Here is a 19,648-nt window from a genome sequence, read left to right as displayed (position 1 = left end):
TTATCCTTGAAACCGCCAGTGCTGTTTTCATTCCTTAGTGGGAGACAGGGCTGACTTATTTCTCCTCAGCCAACAGAAGCCTATGAAGCCTCTGTTCAAGTCAACAAGAAGAGAGGGAAAGGGAGAGGGAGAAAGTTCCTTTTGAGAGGTTGGAGATTTTGGAGGCCAGTACAGGACAGTCTTCCGGGGCTCCAGGAGCGACACCAAGGTGATCCAGGACCCCAATCAGGTTTTATGGGCACCAATTGCCCTTCATTATCGGATTTATGGCACCATGAGGTCCCGTCTCCACTCCCCGGGCCACAGCCCCCAGCACTACTGAGTGGTCTTAATTTAATATTATTCTTTTTTTTTATATGACTGGTGGCTTTCTCGGGACTGGAGGCCCCGCCAAGCCAGCTCTCCGCCCCTGACCTTCAGGTCCGCGGTCTGGGAGAGGCCGCAAGCCCACTTCTCCCTGCTGACGCGGGAGGGGCTCTCTCCTGCCCGCTACACCCCCGCCCCCATCCCCCAAGTCTTCGGGCCAGTCCAGCCCCAGCTCCTGGAGGTTGTCCAGAGTGAGAAAGCCGCTTCCGCTCCCATGCAAATGCCGGGCGCAGCAAATACGATGGGAGAAGAGAAAACCGACAACCGCGGTGGAATAAAAGATTCCTTTTTTTCCCGTCTGTTTTGCCAGGCAGCTGGAGTTTAGCAGCAGAGGAGGCTGGGGGCTGGGGGCGGTGAGGGGAGGGAGTGGGCACAAGAGCTGGGCAAAGGCTTTGCATCCGCCGGGGCTAGAGGTGTCCCGGGGCAGCCCAGGGGGTGAGGAGCTGGAGCTGTGAGCCAGGGAGCCGGGACGCGGGGAAACGCGTGCGCGCGAGGCGAGAGGACAGAGGCCGGGTCTCCGCGGGGCGGCCGCGGCTCCCCCTACAGCCTGGCGGGGTCGGCGCCCAGCAGGTCGGCGAGGCGCAGGCCGGCGATCTTCTTCACCTCGTCCAGCGCGGTGCGCAGCTCCTGGGCGGGCTGGCGCTGCAGCCGGCGGGCCAGCTCGGCGGGCACGGCCTCGCGGTGGCTGAGGCGCGCGGCCAACACGAAGGGGAAGCCGAAGCGTGCGCGGTACCGCGCGTTGAGCTCCAGCAGCCGGCGCCGCTCCTCGGGGCCCAGGCGGGTGAGGCCCGCGCCGCTCTGCTCGCGCTGCGACTCTGCGGTGAGCGCGCCCCGCTGCAGCTCGCGGCCCGCCAGGTCTGGGTGGCAGCGCAGGATGCCTTCGCGACCTGCGGGGAAGGGGCGCGCGGCGGCGGCGCGTTAGTGCAAATGCAGGGCCCGGGCGCTCTGGGAGCCAGCAGGACCCGGGGGCTCCGAGGGGTCCCGCAGGCGCGGGCTCTCCTCCCCTCCCGCCCGCCCGCCCGCTGCCGGCCCGCTGCCCGCCCGCTGCCCCAGCCGGCGCCCAGGGGCGGGGCGGGGCGGGAAGTGACAGGTTTGTCCTTTGAGACCTCGGGGCAAGACCAGCGGAGGGGAGAGGCCGCCGAGGCTCGGAATTTACGACTTGCTCGGGAGGGAACGGGGATGCGATAAGGAGCCCGAGCAGTTCGTATCTTTTCAAAGTCCTTTGCTCTCAGGGGGGCTTTGATGTCGCGGAGGGCCGGACACAAGGGCCCAAAGATTTCCCACAAAAGCCAGGCAATGAGTCTCCTTCGGTCCCCAAGGGGCGGGCTGGACCCGTGGGGATAACATCTATGGCGCTTGGCAAATAAATGCCCAAGATTTTGTGACCTAAAGTGTGAGTGCTTGGTCCCAGGAGTCAGGCCTCCAAAGAGCATCGCAGGTGATTAACCGCGAGGAAACCCATCCTGACCGGAACTCAGCGGCCCTTTGAACGAAAGGCCTTTCCACCTCTTCGCACCCACTCACCACCTTCCCTGTCCCAGGAGCCTTCTCCCGCCTCAGATCTCCCGGGCTCTGCATGACTTGGAAGGCAGTTTGGCTTGACCTCCTAGGCCCCTCATGAGAAACCCTTGGTGTGACATCTGGAATTTCCAACTTTAATCCAGTGTGTTTGCCTGAACCCTAGCCAATCATTTCTCTTAGGTCTGCAAGAGAGAAGTGAAATTCTCAGGGCTGGGCAAGTTTTCAGACATGGTAATTAGGGAGCCCTGAGGGGGGTCCTTACACCTAGCTGACTATTTGTGATAATTAAAAACTCACTCCATTGACCGAAAATAGAACCTGGTTGAGCTCACACATTACCATGAGCCTAAGGACCAGAGTTCAAGACCCCAGTCCCCACCCGCACGGGCGGGGAAGCTTCACCAGCAATAACACAGTGCTGCAGGTGTCTCTATTTCCCCTTCCCTCTTCATCTTCCCCTCCCCTCTCAACCTGTCTCTGTCCTATCAAATAAAAAGAAGGAAAAAGGGCACCAGAAGTGGTGGATTCCATGTGCAGGAACCAAACCCCAGCCGTGACCCTGATGGCAATATAAATAAATAAATAAATAAGCTTCTGACACACTCAAATGCTTAGTAAACTGTCATATTATGGTGGCAGGGAGATAGTTCACCTGGTAGAGTGCAGTTCTTGCTGTGGGTGACCTCCTGGGATTGAACTTGTCACCACAAGGTAGTACCATGGACAGCACGGAGGGGGGGCTTCATGGACGCTAGAACAGGGTTATGGTGTTTGTCTTTATATCTCCCTCCGTACCTCCTTCCAGTTACATAATTACTTGTATTAAATTTAGTAGGAAACTGGTGGACTGGGGCATGGTTAGAAGCATCAGACTCAGGAGTTGGGCGGTAGCACAGAGGGTTAAGCGCACGTGGCACAAAGCGCAAGGACCGCATAAGGATCCCAGTTCGAGCCCCCGACTCCCCACCTGTAGAGGAGTCACTTCACAGGCAGTGAAACATGTCTGCAGGTGTCTATCTTTCTCTCCCCCTCTCTGTTTTCCTCTCCTCTTTCCATTTCTCTCTGTCCTATCCAACAATGATGACAACAATAATAACTACAACAAGAAGACAGCTAGGGCAACAAAAGGGAATAAATAAATATTAAAAAGAAGAAGAAGAAGCATCAGACTTCTGGCTGTGGCACTTGGGAATACTGCATGGGGCTCTGTTAAAAAGAGAATCAAGGGACGGGGGGCTGGGTAGTGGCATGCCTGGTTAAATGCACGTTACAATGCACAAGGTCCTGAGTTCAAGCTCCCAGTCCCTACCTGCAGGGGGAAAGCTTCACAAATGGTGAAGCAGTTCTGCAGGTATCTCTCTGTCTCTCCTCTTCTCTATCTCCTCCTTCCCTCTCTATATCTGGCTTTCTTTATCAAATAAATATAATTTAAAAAAATTTTAAAGGGGGAAGCAAAGGGACTGGTGGTGATGCACCCAGTTGAGCACACATATTACCATGTGTAAGCAACCAGGTTCAAGCCCCTGGTCCCCACAGGGGAAGCTTCACAAGCAGTAAAGCCGTGCTGCAAGTATCTTCCTTTCTCACCTTCTTTCTATCGTCTTCTTCCCTCTTAATTTCTCTGTTTCTACCCAAAATAAATAAATAAATAAATAAATGAGTCACAGGCTAGGAAGATAGCATAGTGATTATGAAAAAGATTTCCATGCATAAGGCACCAAAGGACCCAGGTTTAATCCCCAGCACCACCATAATAAACCAGAAATGAATGGTAATCTGGTAAAACAAACAGCAACAGATCACTTATGTGCCAACAACTGGACTGTAAACTATTATATCAACCCAACCTCGAACCTTGTATTTTCTGCCTACTTAATGGGTGGTTGGGGTTTCCCCCTCGTACTCATGACTCACTGTCCTGAGAGCAGGGACAGCTTGGGGAACATCTCCATTTAAGAGAGTATGCAAATGGTAGGGAGAGCCCCAGTCTCCAAAAGGATGTTGGGGTATCCTGCCCTGCCACTCAAGAAAGACTGGTCCTAAAATAAGGGCAGCCTGCAATGTTCCCAAATGTGACCATAAACTTAGAGACTACACAGGCTCTGGTGCTAAATATATACCCTGGGTCAGGTCGATTGAAGTAAATAGTCAATTTTATTCCCAGAATTTCTTTCAAGAATGAGAGCTACTCACTGCCCTAATGCAGCTTTCTAGTCCTTTTCTCTACTCTGACACCATTCTCCCAGACAATATTCTTATCCAACTTCAGGCTTGCTATCATCAAACTGTGACCCCAGAACATGCCCAGAATGCTTTTCCTAGCTTTCTTCTATCTGAAGATCCCTAATCTCATCTGCTCTAATCCTAATTTTTGGTTCCTGTTCAATTTTTGTCCTATTACCTTCCAGACACCAAGTTACAGATGCTACCATGATTCCATCCTGACTTCTCTGGGCAGATGACCTCACCAATGTGTCCTGGAACCTCTCCTCTCCAGAGCTCTGGCCCATTAGGGAAAAATAGGAGCAGGCTGAAGGGTATGGATCAACCTGTCAATGCCCACATCCAGTGAAGAAGCAGCAATTACAGAAGCCAGAACTCCTACCTTCTGCACTCCAGAAACAACCTGGATCCATAAACTTGGGGGGGGGGGAGAAGTGATAGGAGGAAGATAAGAGGGCTCTGAACTCCAACTCCATCAGCAGAGAGAGAGAGAGAGAGAGAGAGAGTAAGAAAAGGAGAGGCACATATGGAGGTAGTAATGTTGTCATGAATGACTTGGAGTGGAAGAAAAGATTGGATCAAGAAGAAAAAGGGGACAATTATGTATATATGTGGACAGATAGTTGTAGAGATGATGGTTGGCCCATGTCTACAACCTTAGGGGAACTGTGGTGGCTTGCAGTGGGGAGACTGAAGATTCAGAACTCTGGTGGTGGGAATGGTGTGGATTTTGACATGTAAGTTTGTAAAATAAAATTTAAAAAAAGAGGCAGGGCAGACAACATAATGATTATGCAAACAGGCTCTCATGCTTGAGATTTCAAATTCCCAGATTCAATCCCCAACACCACAAAAAGCCAGAGCTGAGCACTGCTCTGTGTGTGTGTGTGTGTGTGTGTATGTGTGTGTGTGTGTCTGTATCTCTCTAAAAAATTAAATAAATATTTTTAAAAATATTTTTAAGTATTTATTTTCCTTTTTGTTGCCCTTGTTGTTTTATTGTTGTAGTCATTATTGTTGTTGTTACTGAAGTTGTCATTGATGGATAGGACAGAGGGAAATGGAGAGAGGAGGGGAAGACAGAGAGGGGGAGAGAAAAAGACAGACCCCTGCAGACCTGCTTCACTGCCTGTGAAGTGACTCCCCTGTAGGTGGGGAGCCGGGGAATCAAACAGGGATTTTTACACTGATCTTTGCATTTAGCGCCATGTGTGCTTAACTGGCTGTGCTACTGCCCAACCCCCAGTAAATAAAATTTTTTAAAAATGAGAGAGGATGCAAGAGCCAGGAAGTGAGATACCCGGTAGAGTGCACACTTTATTGCATGCAAGTACTGGGGTTCAAGCTCCACATCCCCACTTGTAGAGAGGAAGCTTCCTGAGCAGTGGGACAGTGCTGCAGGTGTTTCTTCTCTCCCATTCTATCTCACTATTTCTGTCTCTATAAGAGAAAGAGAAGAAGAAAGAAAAAGAGAAATGGCCACCAGCAGCGATGAAATTATCATTTAGTCAATGAGCCCAGTAGTAACCCAGGTAGCAGAAATAACAACATCAAAGGACCCAATAGAGACTCTGAAAAGGTTGGCTGACCTTCTGAAGACCACTTAAGCAGTAGCTGTCTGTGCCTGTACCATGGCAGTTCTAGGGCACTGACTGCCCCTATGAGGCTAAGGAGAGTTTTCTGTAATACCACTGATATTAGAACCCCCTTGTTGGTGCTGCAAGGTGGTTGCCTTCAGCTTCTTTTGTCCAGCCCTCTAAGGTGGTGTGAAAATGTAGGTCCTCTGTTTCCTTTCTGGGGTGCTCTTAGCCCTAGACTTGGGGTTAGCTGGACCAGTGAATTCACAAGTCCAGACTGGGCAGGATCCTCCCTCCCCTACACCTCTACTCAGGATTTTGAATTTGAACATAAGAAAAACAGTTTCTAGGAGCTTCTTTGTCTCCTCACACAGCTAGGGAGAACATGGGGGTTGTGCCCTAGTCTTCTCAAAGAACATTCTCTTTACCTTAGTTCAAGTTCAGGCAAGGGGCAGGAGGGCTGCATCTGTCCAACCACCCCTTTACAGCCCCCTAGCGACTGAAGGGCAGAGGGAGGTGAGTCCCAGCAGAGCAGGTGCCATGTCTTTCCTTTTTTTTTTTTTTTAATTTTAAGAAAATACTTTATTTATTTTCCCTTTTGTTACCCTTCTGTTTTTTTATTGTTGTTGTAGTTATTGTTGTTGTTACTGATGTCATCATTGTTAGATAGGACAGAGAGAAATGGAGAGAGAAGGGGAAGATAGAGAGGGGGAGAGGAAGAGAGACACCTGAAGACCTGCTTCACCACCTGTGAAGTGACTTCCCTGCAGGTGGGGAGCCTCACTATGTGCGCTTAACCCACTGCCCAACTCCTACATCTTTCTTTCTTGTGCTGACACCTTACTTCTCACTCCTGAGGGTTTCTTTCCCCTCTTGAAAACTCTCCTCTGGGGCTAATGTTTGCCTAGGATTGAACTTATGTTTCCCAGTGCTTTGGGGGAGGAGAAGGGGAAGACAGGATGGAAATGGAGAAAGGGGCACAGCAGGGCCAGGGAGAAATCTCATCAGGTAGGGTGCCTGCACTGTCATGAGAGGGACCCCAGGCGGAGTCCCAATACTCCTGGGAGTTGCTATGGGAACAGAGGAAAAGTTGGTGCTTTAGTGTCTCTTCTTTTCTCTTCTCTCCTCCTCTCTTTTCTTCTTCTTCTTCTTCTCCTTCTCTCTATCTCTCCATATATATATATCTGAAAGATAAAAACTGGCCAGAAGCAATGAAACCATTTGTGCATGAAACAAGGATGGGAAAAGAGTGGGGAGGGTAGAGAAAATGTGATTAAACACAAGAAGCTGGAGTTCACACACACACACACACACACACACACACACACACACACACACACACACACACTTACTTTTCAGTTACAGGTGAAAAAGAAAAAGGTTAAGGCTGTCAAATGGGTAGACAGCCAAGAAGACATAGAAAACCCACCCAGCCAAAGACTCCACCTTTATTGCCACAGCCACTGAAGCGTTGAGTACTGATTAGAATGAGGCATATCCCCAGCCTTGGTCTTGAGCCCCAGCAGGAGGCAGGCACTTCTCACCTCTCTGCCCCCAACCCTTCTGGTGGGTGCCCCCACCTGGAATATCCAAGTGCTAACCAGGTCAGTGGAATGTTCCAAGGAATGACAGGGCAATTTCTATGCTACTCAGTCTTCGGATTTGTCTTTCTCACATCTTAGGCCTCCCAGCTGTGCCACTGGTTTGCCATCACTAGGTATGTAGGTGTGGGCATGTGCTATCTGCACCAGAAGCATTCCTGCCACAGAACAAGACACTCCTTGTTTCAGCAGAAGAATAGACCAGGCTACAGAACCCACTGAAGAGCAGACAGTTGACCTAGGGCCCCCTAACTGCCTACCGACACCCTAAGTCCACACCCACTCAATATTCTGCTACAATGCACCATTTGTTCTTTCTGTCTACAACAACCCTCTCTGCTTACATGCTCCTTCTTCTTTTTTTAAGTAATTCTTTAAAAATTTTTTTTTCATTATCTCTATTTATTTATTGGATAGTGACAGCCAGAAATTGAGAGAGATGGGGAGATAGAGAGGGAAAGAGAAAGAGAGACACCTATAGACCTGCTCCATCACTCACAAAGCTTTCCTCCTGCAGGTGGGGATCAGTGACTTGAACCCGGGTCCTTGTGCACTGTACCATGTGTTCAACCAGGTGCACCACTACCTGGCCCCTTCCACTTATATTCTTGTTCTTGATCTCTCTCCCTCACTCTCATAAACAGAGACTTGGGGCCCTAATCAGGGAGTCCTGAGTCTCCCAAACAGACTTGATGGGCCTAGACCTCAAATAAATCCCTCTCTCCGTTGTTACTGGTCATCTCTATCAGGAACAACACAATAGACCCCTCTGTGGGCCCCCATAGGACCTTGCCCTCAACCTGGATCAACAATGGTAGAGAATGTTCCATCCTCCAAAGGGAGGATGGACAACATACTCTATGATACACCTGAGGAAGATGGGTCGATACTGGGGCAGCAATGTCCCTACTCATGACTACAGAATGTGAGCTCAGATCTAGAGGGATATAGAGGTCACACAGGCTCCTAAGCCAATTATGGGCCCCAGATCACATCAAATTGATGGGGTTTACAGAAATATTTACACCCCTTTCCCATATCTCTCTTCCCTGAGCCAGCTTTCTGGTCCTTTTCCCAGCCATGACATCATCTCCCCAGATAATAATTAGGATTCACCTGCATATCAGATTTCAGGCTCAGGCAAACAAACAAACAAATTAAAAAAAAACACTAGTATAGCTACAGGCCCTTTGAAATATAACTAAAATATGAAATATAACTAAAATATAACTAAAACTAGCTATCTACAAAATGGAGGACCCCCCCCCCCCAAGGCTTCACCTGCACTATTCCAGCCTTTAGGTTCATAATTGTCCAACAGTTTGTTTGGCTTTGTATATTAACTCTTTTTTCAGCCACCAGGTTGCAGATGCTAGCAGGATGCGACCAGACTTCCCTGGACAGACAACCCCACCAATATGTCCTGGAGCTCTGCTTCCCCAGAGCCCTTCCCCACTAGGGAAAGAGAGAGATAGGATGAGAGTATGGATCGACCTGTCAACACTCATGTTCAGTGGGGAAGCAATTACAGAAGCCAGACCTTCAACTTTCTGCATCCCACAATGATCTTGGGTCCATACTCCCAGAGGGTTAAAGAATAGGAAAGCTATTAGGGGAGGGGTTGGTATATGGAGGTCTGGTGGTGGGAACTGTGCGAAGCTGTACCCCTCTTATCCTATGGTTTTGTCAGTGTTTCCTTTTTATAAATAAAAAATTTTTAAAAAGAAAGAAACAGAGAGACTGAGAGAGTAAGAGAACACAAGACTAAAGCTTCCTTCAATGCAGTTGGAGCTGGGCTTAAACCCGACCCATACTCAGAGCAAAGCAGCACACACACTGCCCACGTGTGCTATTTTGCTGGCCCTTTCCTTCCACCTCAAAGACTATCATTGAAAATATCAGTTTTTCCTCCCTCTCACTCCAGTGCCTCATCCTCACCAACACACAAACATACCTTAGAATGCCTCATCTCATAAACAGAAGTAAAGCCTTCCCATGCTTCCCTGTTGACGTCTAGTCTTGACCTATATCTGAGCCCCTTTTTAAATCAAAGTTTTTCCAAGGAGTTGTCTGTAATCTTTACCCCCACCCCACCCCCATTCCAGGTTCCCTCTATCCTGCCTTCCACTCACCCACCAGCCTGCACTCTTCAAGACAGTCTTGCATAAGGCCAATTAATTCTCCTCCTGTAACTTGCAGGAACATGTCACATGACAGCTGCTCTCCTTGACAGATTACTATCACTTGCTGGCCTCTTGATCTCTTAGATCACTAACACAGAAGCACCCTAGGACTCAGTATTCCTGTCTCTTCCCTTCTCTATTTAAACTAATGCCGTAAGTACTCTCATCTGGTTCTTTGACTTTTAACAACATCAGTTCTTTGATAAAACCTGGATCCCACCTAAAATATCCACTGAGTCCCAGTGTTATGGTTTGAGCACTCAGCATTTTAATTAGGCTTCTCAGATTTTGCCAACTCCATCCTGCATCCTCTGAAGTCTAGTCTTCTCAATGTAGACTCAGCATCACCATCCATCCAGTGGCTCAGACTAAAATCTTAGTAGCTATCTTTAATCTCCCTTTGTTACTTGATCTGTCTTTCCCTTGAAAAGAACTCCTAGTTCTAACACTAAAATATTTCCCTAGAAATCATCCACACATCTGTCACTTTTACTACTAAGGAAGGCCCTCTACCTGGCTTGTCTCTCCTCACAGTCTGCCATGATGTACTTTCCTGCCAACACCTTGGTCTTTCTGCACCTCCCACATATCCCAAGTTTCAGGGTTTTTTTTGTTTGTTTGTTTGTTTTTTGCTTCTTTTATTTTCCCAGAGCACTGCTCAGCTCTGGCTCCTGGTGGTGCTGGGGATTGAACTTGGGATTTGGTGCCTCGGATATGAGAATCTGTTTGCATAACCTTTATGCTCCACTGGGAGCAGTCTCCAGGGTCTTTTTTTTTTTAAATTTCTTTATTGGGTGATTAATGTTTTACATTCCGTAGTAAATACAATAGTTTGTACATGCATAACATTTCTCAGTTTTCCACATAACAATACAGCCCCCACTAGGTCCTCTGTCATCCTTTTTGGATCAGTACTCCCCCACCCCCCACCTCAGAGTCTTTTACTTTGGTGCAATACACCAGCTTTCAGGGTCTTTTTCACTGGTCTTCCTTCTCTTAGATCTTTGGTTGTTTTCTTCCCCTCTTTGGGCTTTAAACATAATTGCAACTTCCTAAGAAAGATCTTATTTGCTACATTTTTTTCTACAGGATTATGTATCTTCAAATGGCTTCTGGAATCTGAAGTGAGTTTATTTTTTAGGCAAATACTGTCTCCCTTCATCAGAGTATAAGTTTATTGAAGGCAGAGACTCATGTTCTCGCAGTACCAGGAAAACTGGTGGGGACAGGACAGTGGCAACTCAAGAAGTGTTTATTGACCAACATTTTTTTCTTTTACTGAACCCATTTTTAAAATATTTTTTTAATTTATTTAAAAATTTTTCCCTTTTGTTGCCCTTGTTGTTTATCGTCGTCATTGTTATTATTGTTGTTGTTATTGCTGTTGTTGTTGTTGTTGGATAGGACAGAGAGAAATGGAGAGAGGAAGGGAAGACAAAGAAGGAGAGAGAAAGATAGACACCTGTAGATTTGCTTCACCACCTGTGAAACAGCCCTCTGCAGGTGGGGAGCCGGGGGCTCAAACTGGGATCCTTATGCCAGTCCTTGCACTTCACGCCATGTGTGCTTCTTGACAGATTACTATCATTTGCTGGCCTCTTGTCTCTCAGATCACTCACACAGAAGCACCCTAGGACTCAGTATTCCTGTCTCTTCCCTTCTCTGTTTAAACTAATGCCGTAAGTACTCTCATCTGGTTCTTTGACTTTTAACACCATCAGTTCTTTGATAAAACCCAGATCCCATCTAAAATGTCCAATGAGTCCCAGTGTTATGGTTAACATTAGTCGCCCAATAAAGAAATTAAAAAAAAAAAAAAAAGAGCCTGGAGACTGCTCCCAGTGGAGCATAAAGGTTATGCAAACAGATTCTCATATCTGAGGCACCAAATCCCAAGTTCAATCCCCAGCACCACCAGGAGCCAGAGCTGAGCAGGGCTCTGGGGAAAAAAAAAAAAAAAAAAAAAAAAAAAAACCGTTGCACCACCACCCAGCCCCCTGCTGAAACCATTTTTAAAGATTTGTTTTTCAAGGACATATTTTAATAGTTACATCCAAATACTTTACAGTGACATTTAAGGAAATTATTAGTATCTAACTCCTACATTCATTTTACAACTATGTTCTAAAATATGTGTTTTAAATAATGAATTGTAGCGTCGTTGTAATTCTGAAACACCACAGAAGTTGACTAATCTTTTTCTTTCTTTTTCTCTGTCTTTTTTTTTTTAAACACAAACCAGAGCTGAATTGGTTCAAGTTCTTGGCTCTGTGTGTGTTTCCATTTTCTTCCCTTTGTTATCGTTATATCCACACCTGTAAGTTAGGAACTATTTGGTTGGAAGGAGTACTTTGCCAAGTACAGCTGGAAACAAATATTAATCCTGGACTGCCACCTACTGGCCAAAAAAACCACTATAGTTTAACCAAAATAGTTTGGTTTACTCTAGAAAAGGGGCTTTTCAGTTCTCTAGGTTATCTAAAGCAAGTCCCCAGCCACAAAGATGACCACATCCCCAACAACACTTTAAAGTCTCCTCTAGCTTTAGTATTCAGAAATGATGACTACAGTCTCTCCCTCAGTCTGCACAGAATAAAAGCTGGATTATATAGTCAGTCTCATTTTAAAATATTTATTTATTTATTCCCTTTTGTTGTCCTTGTTGTTGTTATTGATGTCATCATTGCTGGATAGGACAGAGAGAAATGGAGAGAGGAGAGGAAGACAGAGGGGGAGAAAAAGACACCTGCAGACCTGCTTCACCAGGATCCTTACGCCGGTCCTTTCACTTCGAGCTACAGGCACTTAACCCGCTGCACTACCACCCTACTCCCAGTCAGTCTCATTTTATCTGAAGACACAAATAATGCAACAAGGCATCAGGGACATCAAGCATTAGCTGAAAAAGAATTAGCAACCCCTGCTCCCTACCTGCAGGGAGGAATCTTCACAAGTGGTCGAGCAGAGCAGATCTGCAGGTGTCTCTCTTTCTTTCACCCTCTCTACCTCCCCCTCCCTTCTCAATTTCTCTCAGCCCTATCAAATAAAGAAAGGGGGGGGAGTGACCACTGAGAGCAGTGAATTTGTTGTACAGGCACCAACCCCTAGCAATAACCCTGATGGCAAAAAAATAATAAAAAATGATCATGAATAAAATTAGTGACCAAATGAAGGAAATGTCAAGAAACCACTTCTAGACTTTGTTACTAATTCTTTGCAAAATCTCCCCAAACTACTGGATTGATTCTCATTTAGATCCACTTTTTTAGCTGTAGTTCCTTAATCAAGTTTTGTAATCTCTCTGTGCCTTAGTTTTCTTATAACATAAGAGGGATAATAATTCTTATTTTGTCAATTATTATGAGGATGCAATGAGTAAACAAATGCAAAGTACTTGAAGAAGTGACTGGAGTGCACCAACAGGACTAATTTCTCCTTCAGGTGTCACTGTTATCCTCACTCCTGCTCTGAGCACATATTTAATGTCACGACAGTGATTAGGTGGGGAGCAACTACTCAGAAAACACTGTGTCTCTACCCTCAGTTTTATTAGTGATTTAGTAATGACTTATAAAGTGACAAGTCAACAGGAGCATAATTCCACCCTGTTCCCACCACAGAGTTCTGAATCCCCAGTCCCTCTATTGTAAGCTACAGCAGTTTTCCTAAGATTGCAGATATGGCTTAACTATTATTTCTACAGCCTATATTTGTCTATATTTGCCTTCAGGGTCATCTCTGAGGCTTGGTGCCTGCACTATGAATCCACTGCTCCTAGAGGCCACTTTTTCCAGTTTGTTGCCCTTGTTATTATTATTATCGTTATTACCACTACTGTTGTTGTTGCTGGGCAGGACAGAAAGAAATAGAGAGAGGAGGGGAAGAAAGAGAGGGGGAGAGAGAAATAGACACCTGCAGACCTGCTTCACCGCCTGTGAAGCAACTCCCATGCAGGTGAGGAGCCCGGGCTTGAACTGGGATCCTTACACTGGTCCTTGCGCTTCAAGCCATGTGCGCTTAACCCACTGTGCTACCGCCAGGCCCTCATTTGCCCTTTATTTTAAGGTCCCATTTTCTCTTCCTTCCCAAGTTATACATAACTCTATCACTACATCCAAATGTCCCTCTCTTTTTCCTCTTCTCTCTCCAGGTGCTGATGGAATTGGAATTCAGAGCCCTCTTATCCTCTTATTTATTTTTTATATATTTATTTATTTTATTTTAACAAGAAAGAGTAGCTACAGAGGGGAAGATAGATAGGCAGACAGATAGATAAAGAGACCTGGCTTATGGTGGTGCTAGGGATTGAACTTGGGACCTTAGATCCTCAGGCTTGAAAGGCTTTTGGATAACCAGTATGCTGTTTCCCCAGCCCTTCTTTCTTGTTCCTTTTATTGATTTAATTATGATCAACAAGTCCATTGGATTATCCTCTTTTACCTATCACTTCTCTCCCACTGGGAGTATGGATCAAAATTATTTTGGGGGTGCAGAAGATGGGAGTTCTGGTTTCTGTAGTTGCTTTTCCACTGGACGTAGGCATTGACTGCCCTCAGTTTCTGGAGGACAGTGTACAAGCAAGCCTAGGGCTGAAGAGCAGGCCTTACCTCCCTCTAGGAGTCCCCCACCTCACCCAGAGGACTGAGTCAACCCAGCTGACCTACATCTCCTCCAGCTGTATTATCGCAAGTCCCCCAAGGTAAAAAGTGGAAGGAAAGCATAACCATAGGATCTATCATCCTTCAACTTCACCTTAGTGACAATTTCACTGATTCATGTAGCAAAACTTTGATGAATGCCAATATCCTAGCCACTAAATGGCATAAGATTTGGGAACTGGACTTTTAGTTTATTTATTTTTTTTAATGTGGCTCTGGGGAGAGAGAGAGCCCAGGGCCTTGTGCATCTGGGGTACCACAGAGCAGCCTCCCTGGCTCAAGTTTTCATTACTTTTTAAGGAAGAAAAGACAGAGGAAGGAGAAAAGGAGAGACAGGGGCCTGGTGGTGGCACACCAATTGAGCACACATGTTACAATGTACAAGGATTTGGGTTTGAGCCCTTGGTCCCACCTGCAGGGGGAAAGCTTTGCAAGTGGTGAAGCAGTGCTGCAGGTGTCTCTCTATGTATCTCCCGCTTCTCTCAATTTCTGGCTGTCTCTGATAAGTAAAGATTTTTTTTTTAAAAATATTTATTTATAGGAGTCAGGCGGTAGTGCACCAGATTAAGCACAGGTGGCAAAGTGCAAGGACCAGCTTAAGGATCCTGGTTCCTGGTTCGAGCCCCCAGCTCCCCACCTGCAGGGGAGTCGCTTCACAGGTGGTGAAGCAGGTCTGCAGGTATCTATCTTTCTCTCCCCTGTCTTCCTCTCCTCTCTCCATTTCTCTGTCCTATCCAACAACGACATCAATAACAATAATAATAACTACAACAATAAAAACAAGGGCAACAAAAAGGAAATAAATGAATTTTTAAAAAAAACTTTAAAAATTATTCCCTTTTGTTGCCCTTGTTATTTTATTGTTGTGGTTATTGTTGTCGTTGTTGGATAAAACAGAGAAAAATGGAAAGAGGAGGGGAAGATAGAGAGGTGGAGAGAAAGACACCTGCAGACCGGTTTCACCACTTGTGAAGCGACTCCCCTACAGGTGGGGAGCTGGGGGCTCAAACCGGGATCCTTACACTGGTCCTTACGCTTCGCGCCACCTGCACTTAACCCGCTGCCCTACCACCCCACTCCCTTCCTTTCCTTTCCTTTCCTTTCCTTTCCTTTCCTTTCCTTTCCTTTCCTTTCCTTTCCTTTCCTTTCCTTTTTTTTTTTTTTTATTAATTTTTAACAAATCTTTACTAGAGCCTGACTCCCCTCCTTTTTTAAGTTAATTTAAAAAAAATCTTTACTGTGAGTCGGGCGGTAGCGCAGGGGTTAAGCAAACGTGGCGCAAAACGCAAAGACTGACATAAGGTTCCGGGTTCAAGTCCACGGCTCCCCACCTGCAGGAGAGCCGCTTCACAAACGGTAACAGGTCTGCAGGTGTCTATCTTTTTTTCCCCCTCTCTGTCTTCCCCTGCTCTCTCCGTTTCTCTCTGTCCTATCCAACAACGACATCAATAACAACAACAATAATAGCTACAACAATAAAACAAGGGCAACAAAATAAAATAAACAAATAAATAAATAAATAAGTATTTCAAAAAAAAATTTTTTTAAAGGAGAAAAGGAAAGACAGACATGGGGGCTGGGGGCAGGGATTAGCAACATCACTCCACTACCTTTGAAGAGCTTTCTCTGGTGCTTCCATGTGATTCCAGAGCTCAAGCCCAGGCCTCAGACACAGCAACATGTGTGATCCATTGGGTGAGTTCTTTCCCAACACCCGATATGGCCTTCACACAGATTCCAGAGTCAGGAGAGGGGTTAGCTATAAGTGAGAGAGCTAATTCTAGTCCTGTCTCAAACCCTACTTTGCTTGGGGCTAGGGATTGAGTTTAACCTTAACTGGATTTTAACTAGCTTTAACTAGAACTTCTGGTTAAACTGGTTTGGGATGAATACTAGTCGGAAGAAGACAGATATAGGGACAGTTTAATTTTGTTATCTAAATTCCTGATACAGAGTAAATACCAAATAAATGTTAAATAAACTAGGTAATCCAAAGAATGCTGGATTAATATCCATCATCATTTTCACTTTCAGAATATGTTCTCCTCAGACTCACCAGCTCTTTGGGTACTGAGACAGATCATGGAGGCTCCTTTCTTCCTTCTTTCTTTCCTTCCTCTCTCTCTCTCGCTCTCTCGCTCTCTCTTTCTTCTGATTAAAAAAAATGTGGGGGTCAGGCAGTAGTGCAGTGGGTTAAGCACACATGGCACGAAGCCCGAGGACCGGCATAAGGATCCCGGTTCGAGCCCCCGGCTCCCCAACTGCAGGGGCGTCGCTTTACAAGTGGTGAAGCAGGTCTGCAGGTGTCTATCTTTCCCTCCCCCCTCTGTCTTCCCCTCCTCTTCTCCATTTCTCTCTGTCCTATCCAACAACAACAACATCAATAACAACAATAATAATCACCACAACTGCAAATAAAACAACAAGGGCAACAAAAAGGGGAAAAAATAGCCTCTAGGCACAGTGGATTCTTAGTGCAGGCACTGAGCCCCAGAAATAACCCTGGAGGCAAAAAAAAAAAAAAAATCATTCATACTCTAAACAACTCTGCTGCAGGGGAAATAGTCCAGCACATCAGAACACAGGATTTGTATGTCCAAGGCCCCCATTTTTATTCCTGGCACTACGGTACACCAGAGTTGAGCAGTGTTCTTTCTCATGAAAATAAATAAGTTGGACAGGAAATAACATAGTAATTACACAATAGCCTTCCAAGCTTGACACTCTGAGCTTCCAAGTTCAATACTTGGCATAAAAAAGGGCCAAGCAGTGCTCTGGTGATAATATTACAAATAGATGAAAAAGTAAGGAGGCTGGCTAGTGGTGCACTTGGTTAAGCACATGTCTTACAATATACAAGGACTGAGTTTGAGCCCCCGGTTCCCACCTGCAGGGGGGAAAGCTTTATGAGTGGTAAGGCAGTGCTGCAGGTGTCTCTCTTTCTCTCCCCCTCTCTAGCTCTTCCTAGCCACTCAATTTCTGGATGTCTCTATACAATAAATAAAGATTTTTAAAGTAGATGAAAAATAAGTAAATATATATATATATATTTCTGTCTCTACATTCTCCCTCCCCCAAGTCCCTCAGAACTTGGACCTGATATTCCTGCCAGCTTGAACTTATAACAGTATCTCCCACTCTGCTTAGAGATGCCTAAAATGAATAAAAAAATGGCTTCTTTGGGAGCCACTCCGGGGACCATTGGAAGCCATCTTCTTTGTCAAAGCTCTAGACTGATTGGTGAAAATCTGAGCGCCTCATTATGGAAAGAAGCAATTTTCCTGCCTCCGAACTCTGTGAAAGATCCTCTGTGGGGGCAGCCTTTACCCTTCTCCACCCTCCCCACCCTGTCCCAGTTCTCAGAGGAGTGTCTGGGACAGCCCAGGAAGCCACCTGGCTGCTAACCCTTGCTATCTGAGTCCCAGTGAGCCTGTGTCATTCTGAGTCACCTGAGATTGACCTTTACTGCCTCTCCACCCCCACTTTCCACACCCAGAAGTTCCCCCTTTTTGTCTCAACCCAGAAGAAACTAAGTTTCTTGCCCTCTCCTAAGCTTTTCCTTAGATCTCCCCACTCCCCTCCCCCCATTGCTGTTCTGATTGAAATTACTTTCCTCAATCTCCCCCTTTCTGATAAAAACCTTGGCTGTGTGTGCTCTTTCCCCTGGGCTTCTGGAAGATTCTGACATTCCCCTCCTGCATACAGGACAGTTTCAAAGTGAAGTCAGAGGCATATAAGCAGCAGGGCCCTCAGCCTGACCTTCAGCCTCTGAGCTGCCTGTGAGGCCTGTTCCTCTTCCCTACCCAGCTCAGAGCTTTAATATTAACAGCTGCTTCCCCAGAGCTAACGTTCATCTTTTCATTCCATATTTGACCAAACCCTTGGCACACAAGTACTTTACTCCTATTTATTAACCTTGAGGAAACTCACCAAACCTTAGAGTAGCAACTATGTAAATGCACAAATTATAAACAACTAAAGCATCTATGTATATATATATATATATATATATGTGTGTGTGTGTGTGTGTGTGTGTGTGTGTGTGTGTGTGTATGTATTTTTTACATTTTTATTTCTGTTTTTGTTCATTTGTTTGTTTTGTTTTTTGCTTCCAAGGTTATCACTGGGGCTCGGTGCCTGCACTAATGATCCACTGTTCCTGGAAGCCATTTTTGTTTTTTTTTTTCCCATTTTGCTGCCTTTGTTGTTGTTGTTGGGTAGGACAGAGAGAAATGGAGAGAGGAGGGGAAAACAGAGGGGGAGAGAAAGATAGACACCTGCAGACCTGCTTCACCGCCTTTGAAGGGAACCCCCTGCAGGTGGGGATCCTGATGCCACCCATGTGTTTTCCACCATGTGCACTTAACCTGCTGCACCACCGCCCGGCTCCCTATGAATATTTTGATAAATGGCTATAAGATCCTTTTGCACAGAATCTCAGTGTCTAACGCCCAAGCCTTACCTGATTGTGGAAGAGAATCAATAAAGGCAAAAAAGTGCCTCTCTAAATCTTCCCTGTCAGAGAACGGGCGCTGGGACCAAACTGCAGCAGCAACCAGAGGACACCGCTCAATGACATTCCCAAACACTTCCACGAACTCCCCAAAGTCCATGGCGTTGACCTTCTCCATATCCATTGTCCTCCAGGAGAGACAGTAGGTGGCCTTCTCCTCCCGGGCAGGCAGGCAGGCAGGAGAGTGAGGGGCACCAACTGTGCTTGCCAGCTTATATTTGCTGAGTGCTGGCCTTCTGGCAGTGCAATACCTGCTTGGCATGTTTTAAATGGTTCTGAGGGAAGCAGATCCACAGTACTTGTGCAATGAACAAACATGGGCTTAAGCTATTTTTTTTTCTTTTCTAAATTTTACTTATGTGATTTTAATGAGCAAGAGAATAGACCATTGTTTATCTCTGGCTCATGATATGATAGTTCTAGGAATTGAATTTGGGATCTCAGAGCTTCAGGCATGAAAGACTTTTGTATAACCATCATGCTGTCTACTTGCTGGGTTTAAGCTTCTAACTGGGGAAGCAGAGATCTCTCTGTACAGTGAGTAGTTCCTGTCAAAGCCTTCCCAAGCCCACACCAGTGGGGCCAAACTTCATTCTATATCAAGTTGTAGTGTCTACACAATTTAATTTCTTTTAAAAATATTTTATTTATTTATAAGATAGAGACAGAAACTGAGAGGGAAGGAGTTGTAGAGAGGGAGAGAGACACATGCAGGTGAGAACTGGGGATTTGAACCTATGCCCTTGCGCACTGCAATGTATGCACTTAACCAGGTGTGCCACCACCTGGCCCCTTCACTTAATTTCTTACCAGAGTACTGCTCAGCTCCAGTTTATGGTGGTGCAGAGGATGTATCTTTACGAGTTATTTATTTTCTGAAACAATCAGTTAGTTAAGGTATTGAGATTATTTTATTTACTTATTACAAATAAAACCCACCCCCCACTTTTTTTTTTTTTTTTTTTGGCAGAAAAAGACAGAGAAGCAAAGAGAATGAGAGAGGAAG

At 45.9% G+C, this 19,648-nt stretch overlaps 1 protein-coding gene across 1 annotated transcript; it reads right to left on the bottom strand.

Moving 5' to 3' along the window:
- Positions 1–636: 636 nt before the first annotated feature.
- Positions 637–19,189, bottom strand: URAD (ureidoimidazoline (2-oxo-4-hydroxy-4-carboxy-5-) decarboxylase). The gene is made up of 2 exons (XM_007522388.3): positions 18,592–19,189; positions 637–1,253 (listed from the first exon to the last, which is right to left on the bottom strand). Exons 1-2 carry the CDS (start codon positions 18,902–18,904, stop codon positions 907–909), a joined length of 660 nt encoding a protein of 219 aa, XP_007522450.2. The 5' UTR covers positions 18,905–19,189; the 3' UTR covers positions 637–906.
- Between the last annotated feature and the right edge of the window lie 459 nt (positions 19,190–19,648).

Source organism: Erinaceus europaeus, chromosome 5 (assembly GCF_950295315.1).
Source record: "Erinaceus europaeus chromosome 5, mEriEur2.1, whole genome shotgun sequence".
NCBI classification, from domain to species: domain Eukaryota; kingdom Metazoa; phylum Chordata; class Mammalia; order Eulipotyphla; family Erinaceidae; genus Erinaceus; species Erinaceus europaeus.
This window is presented reverse-complemented; position numbering and strand designations above follow the sequence as displayed.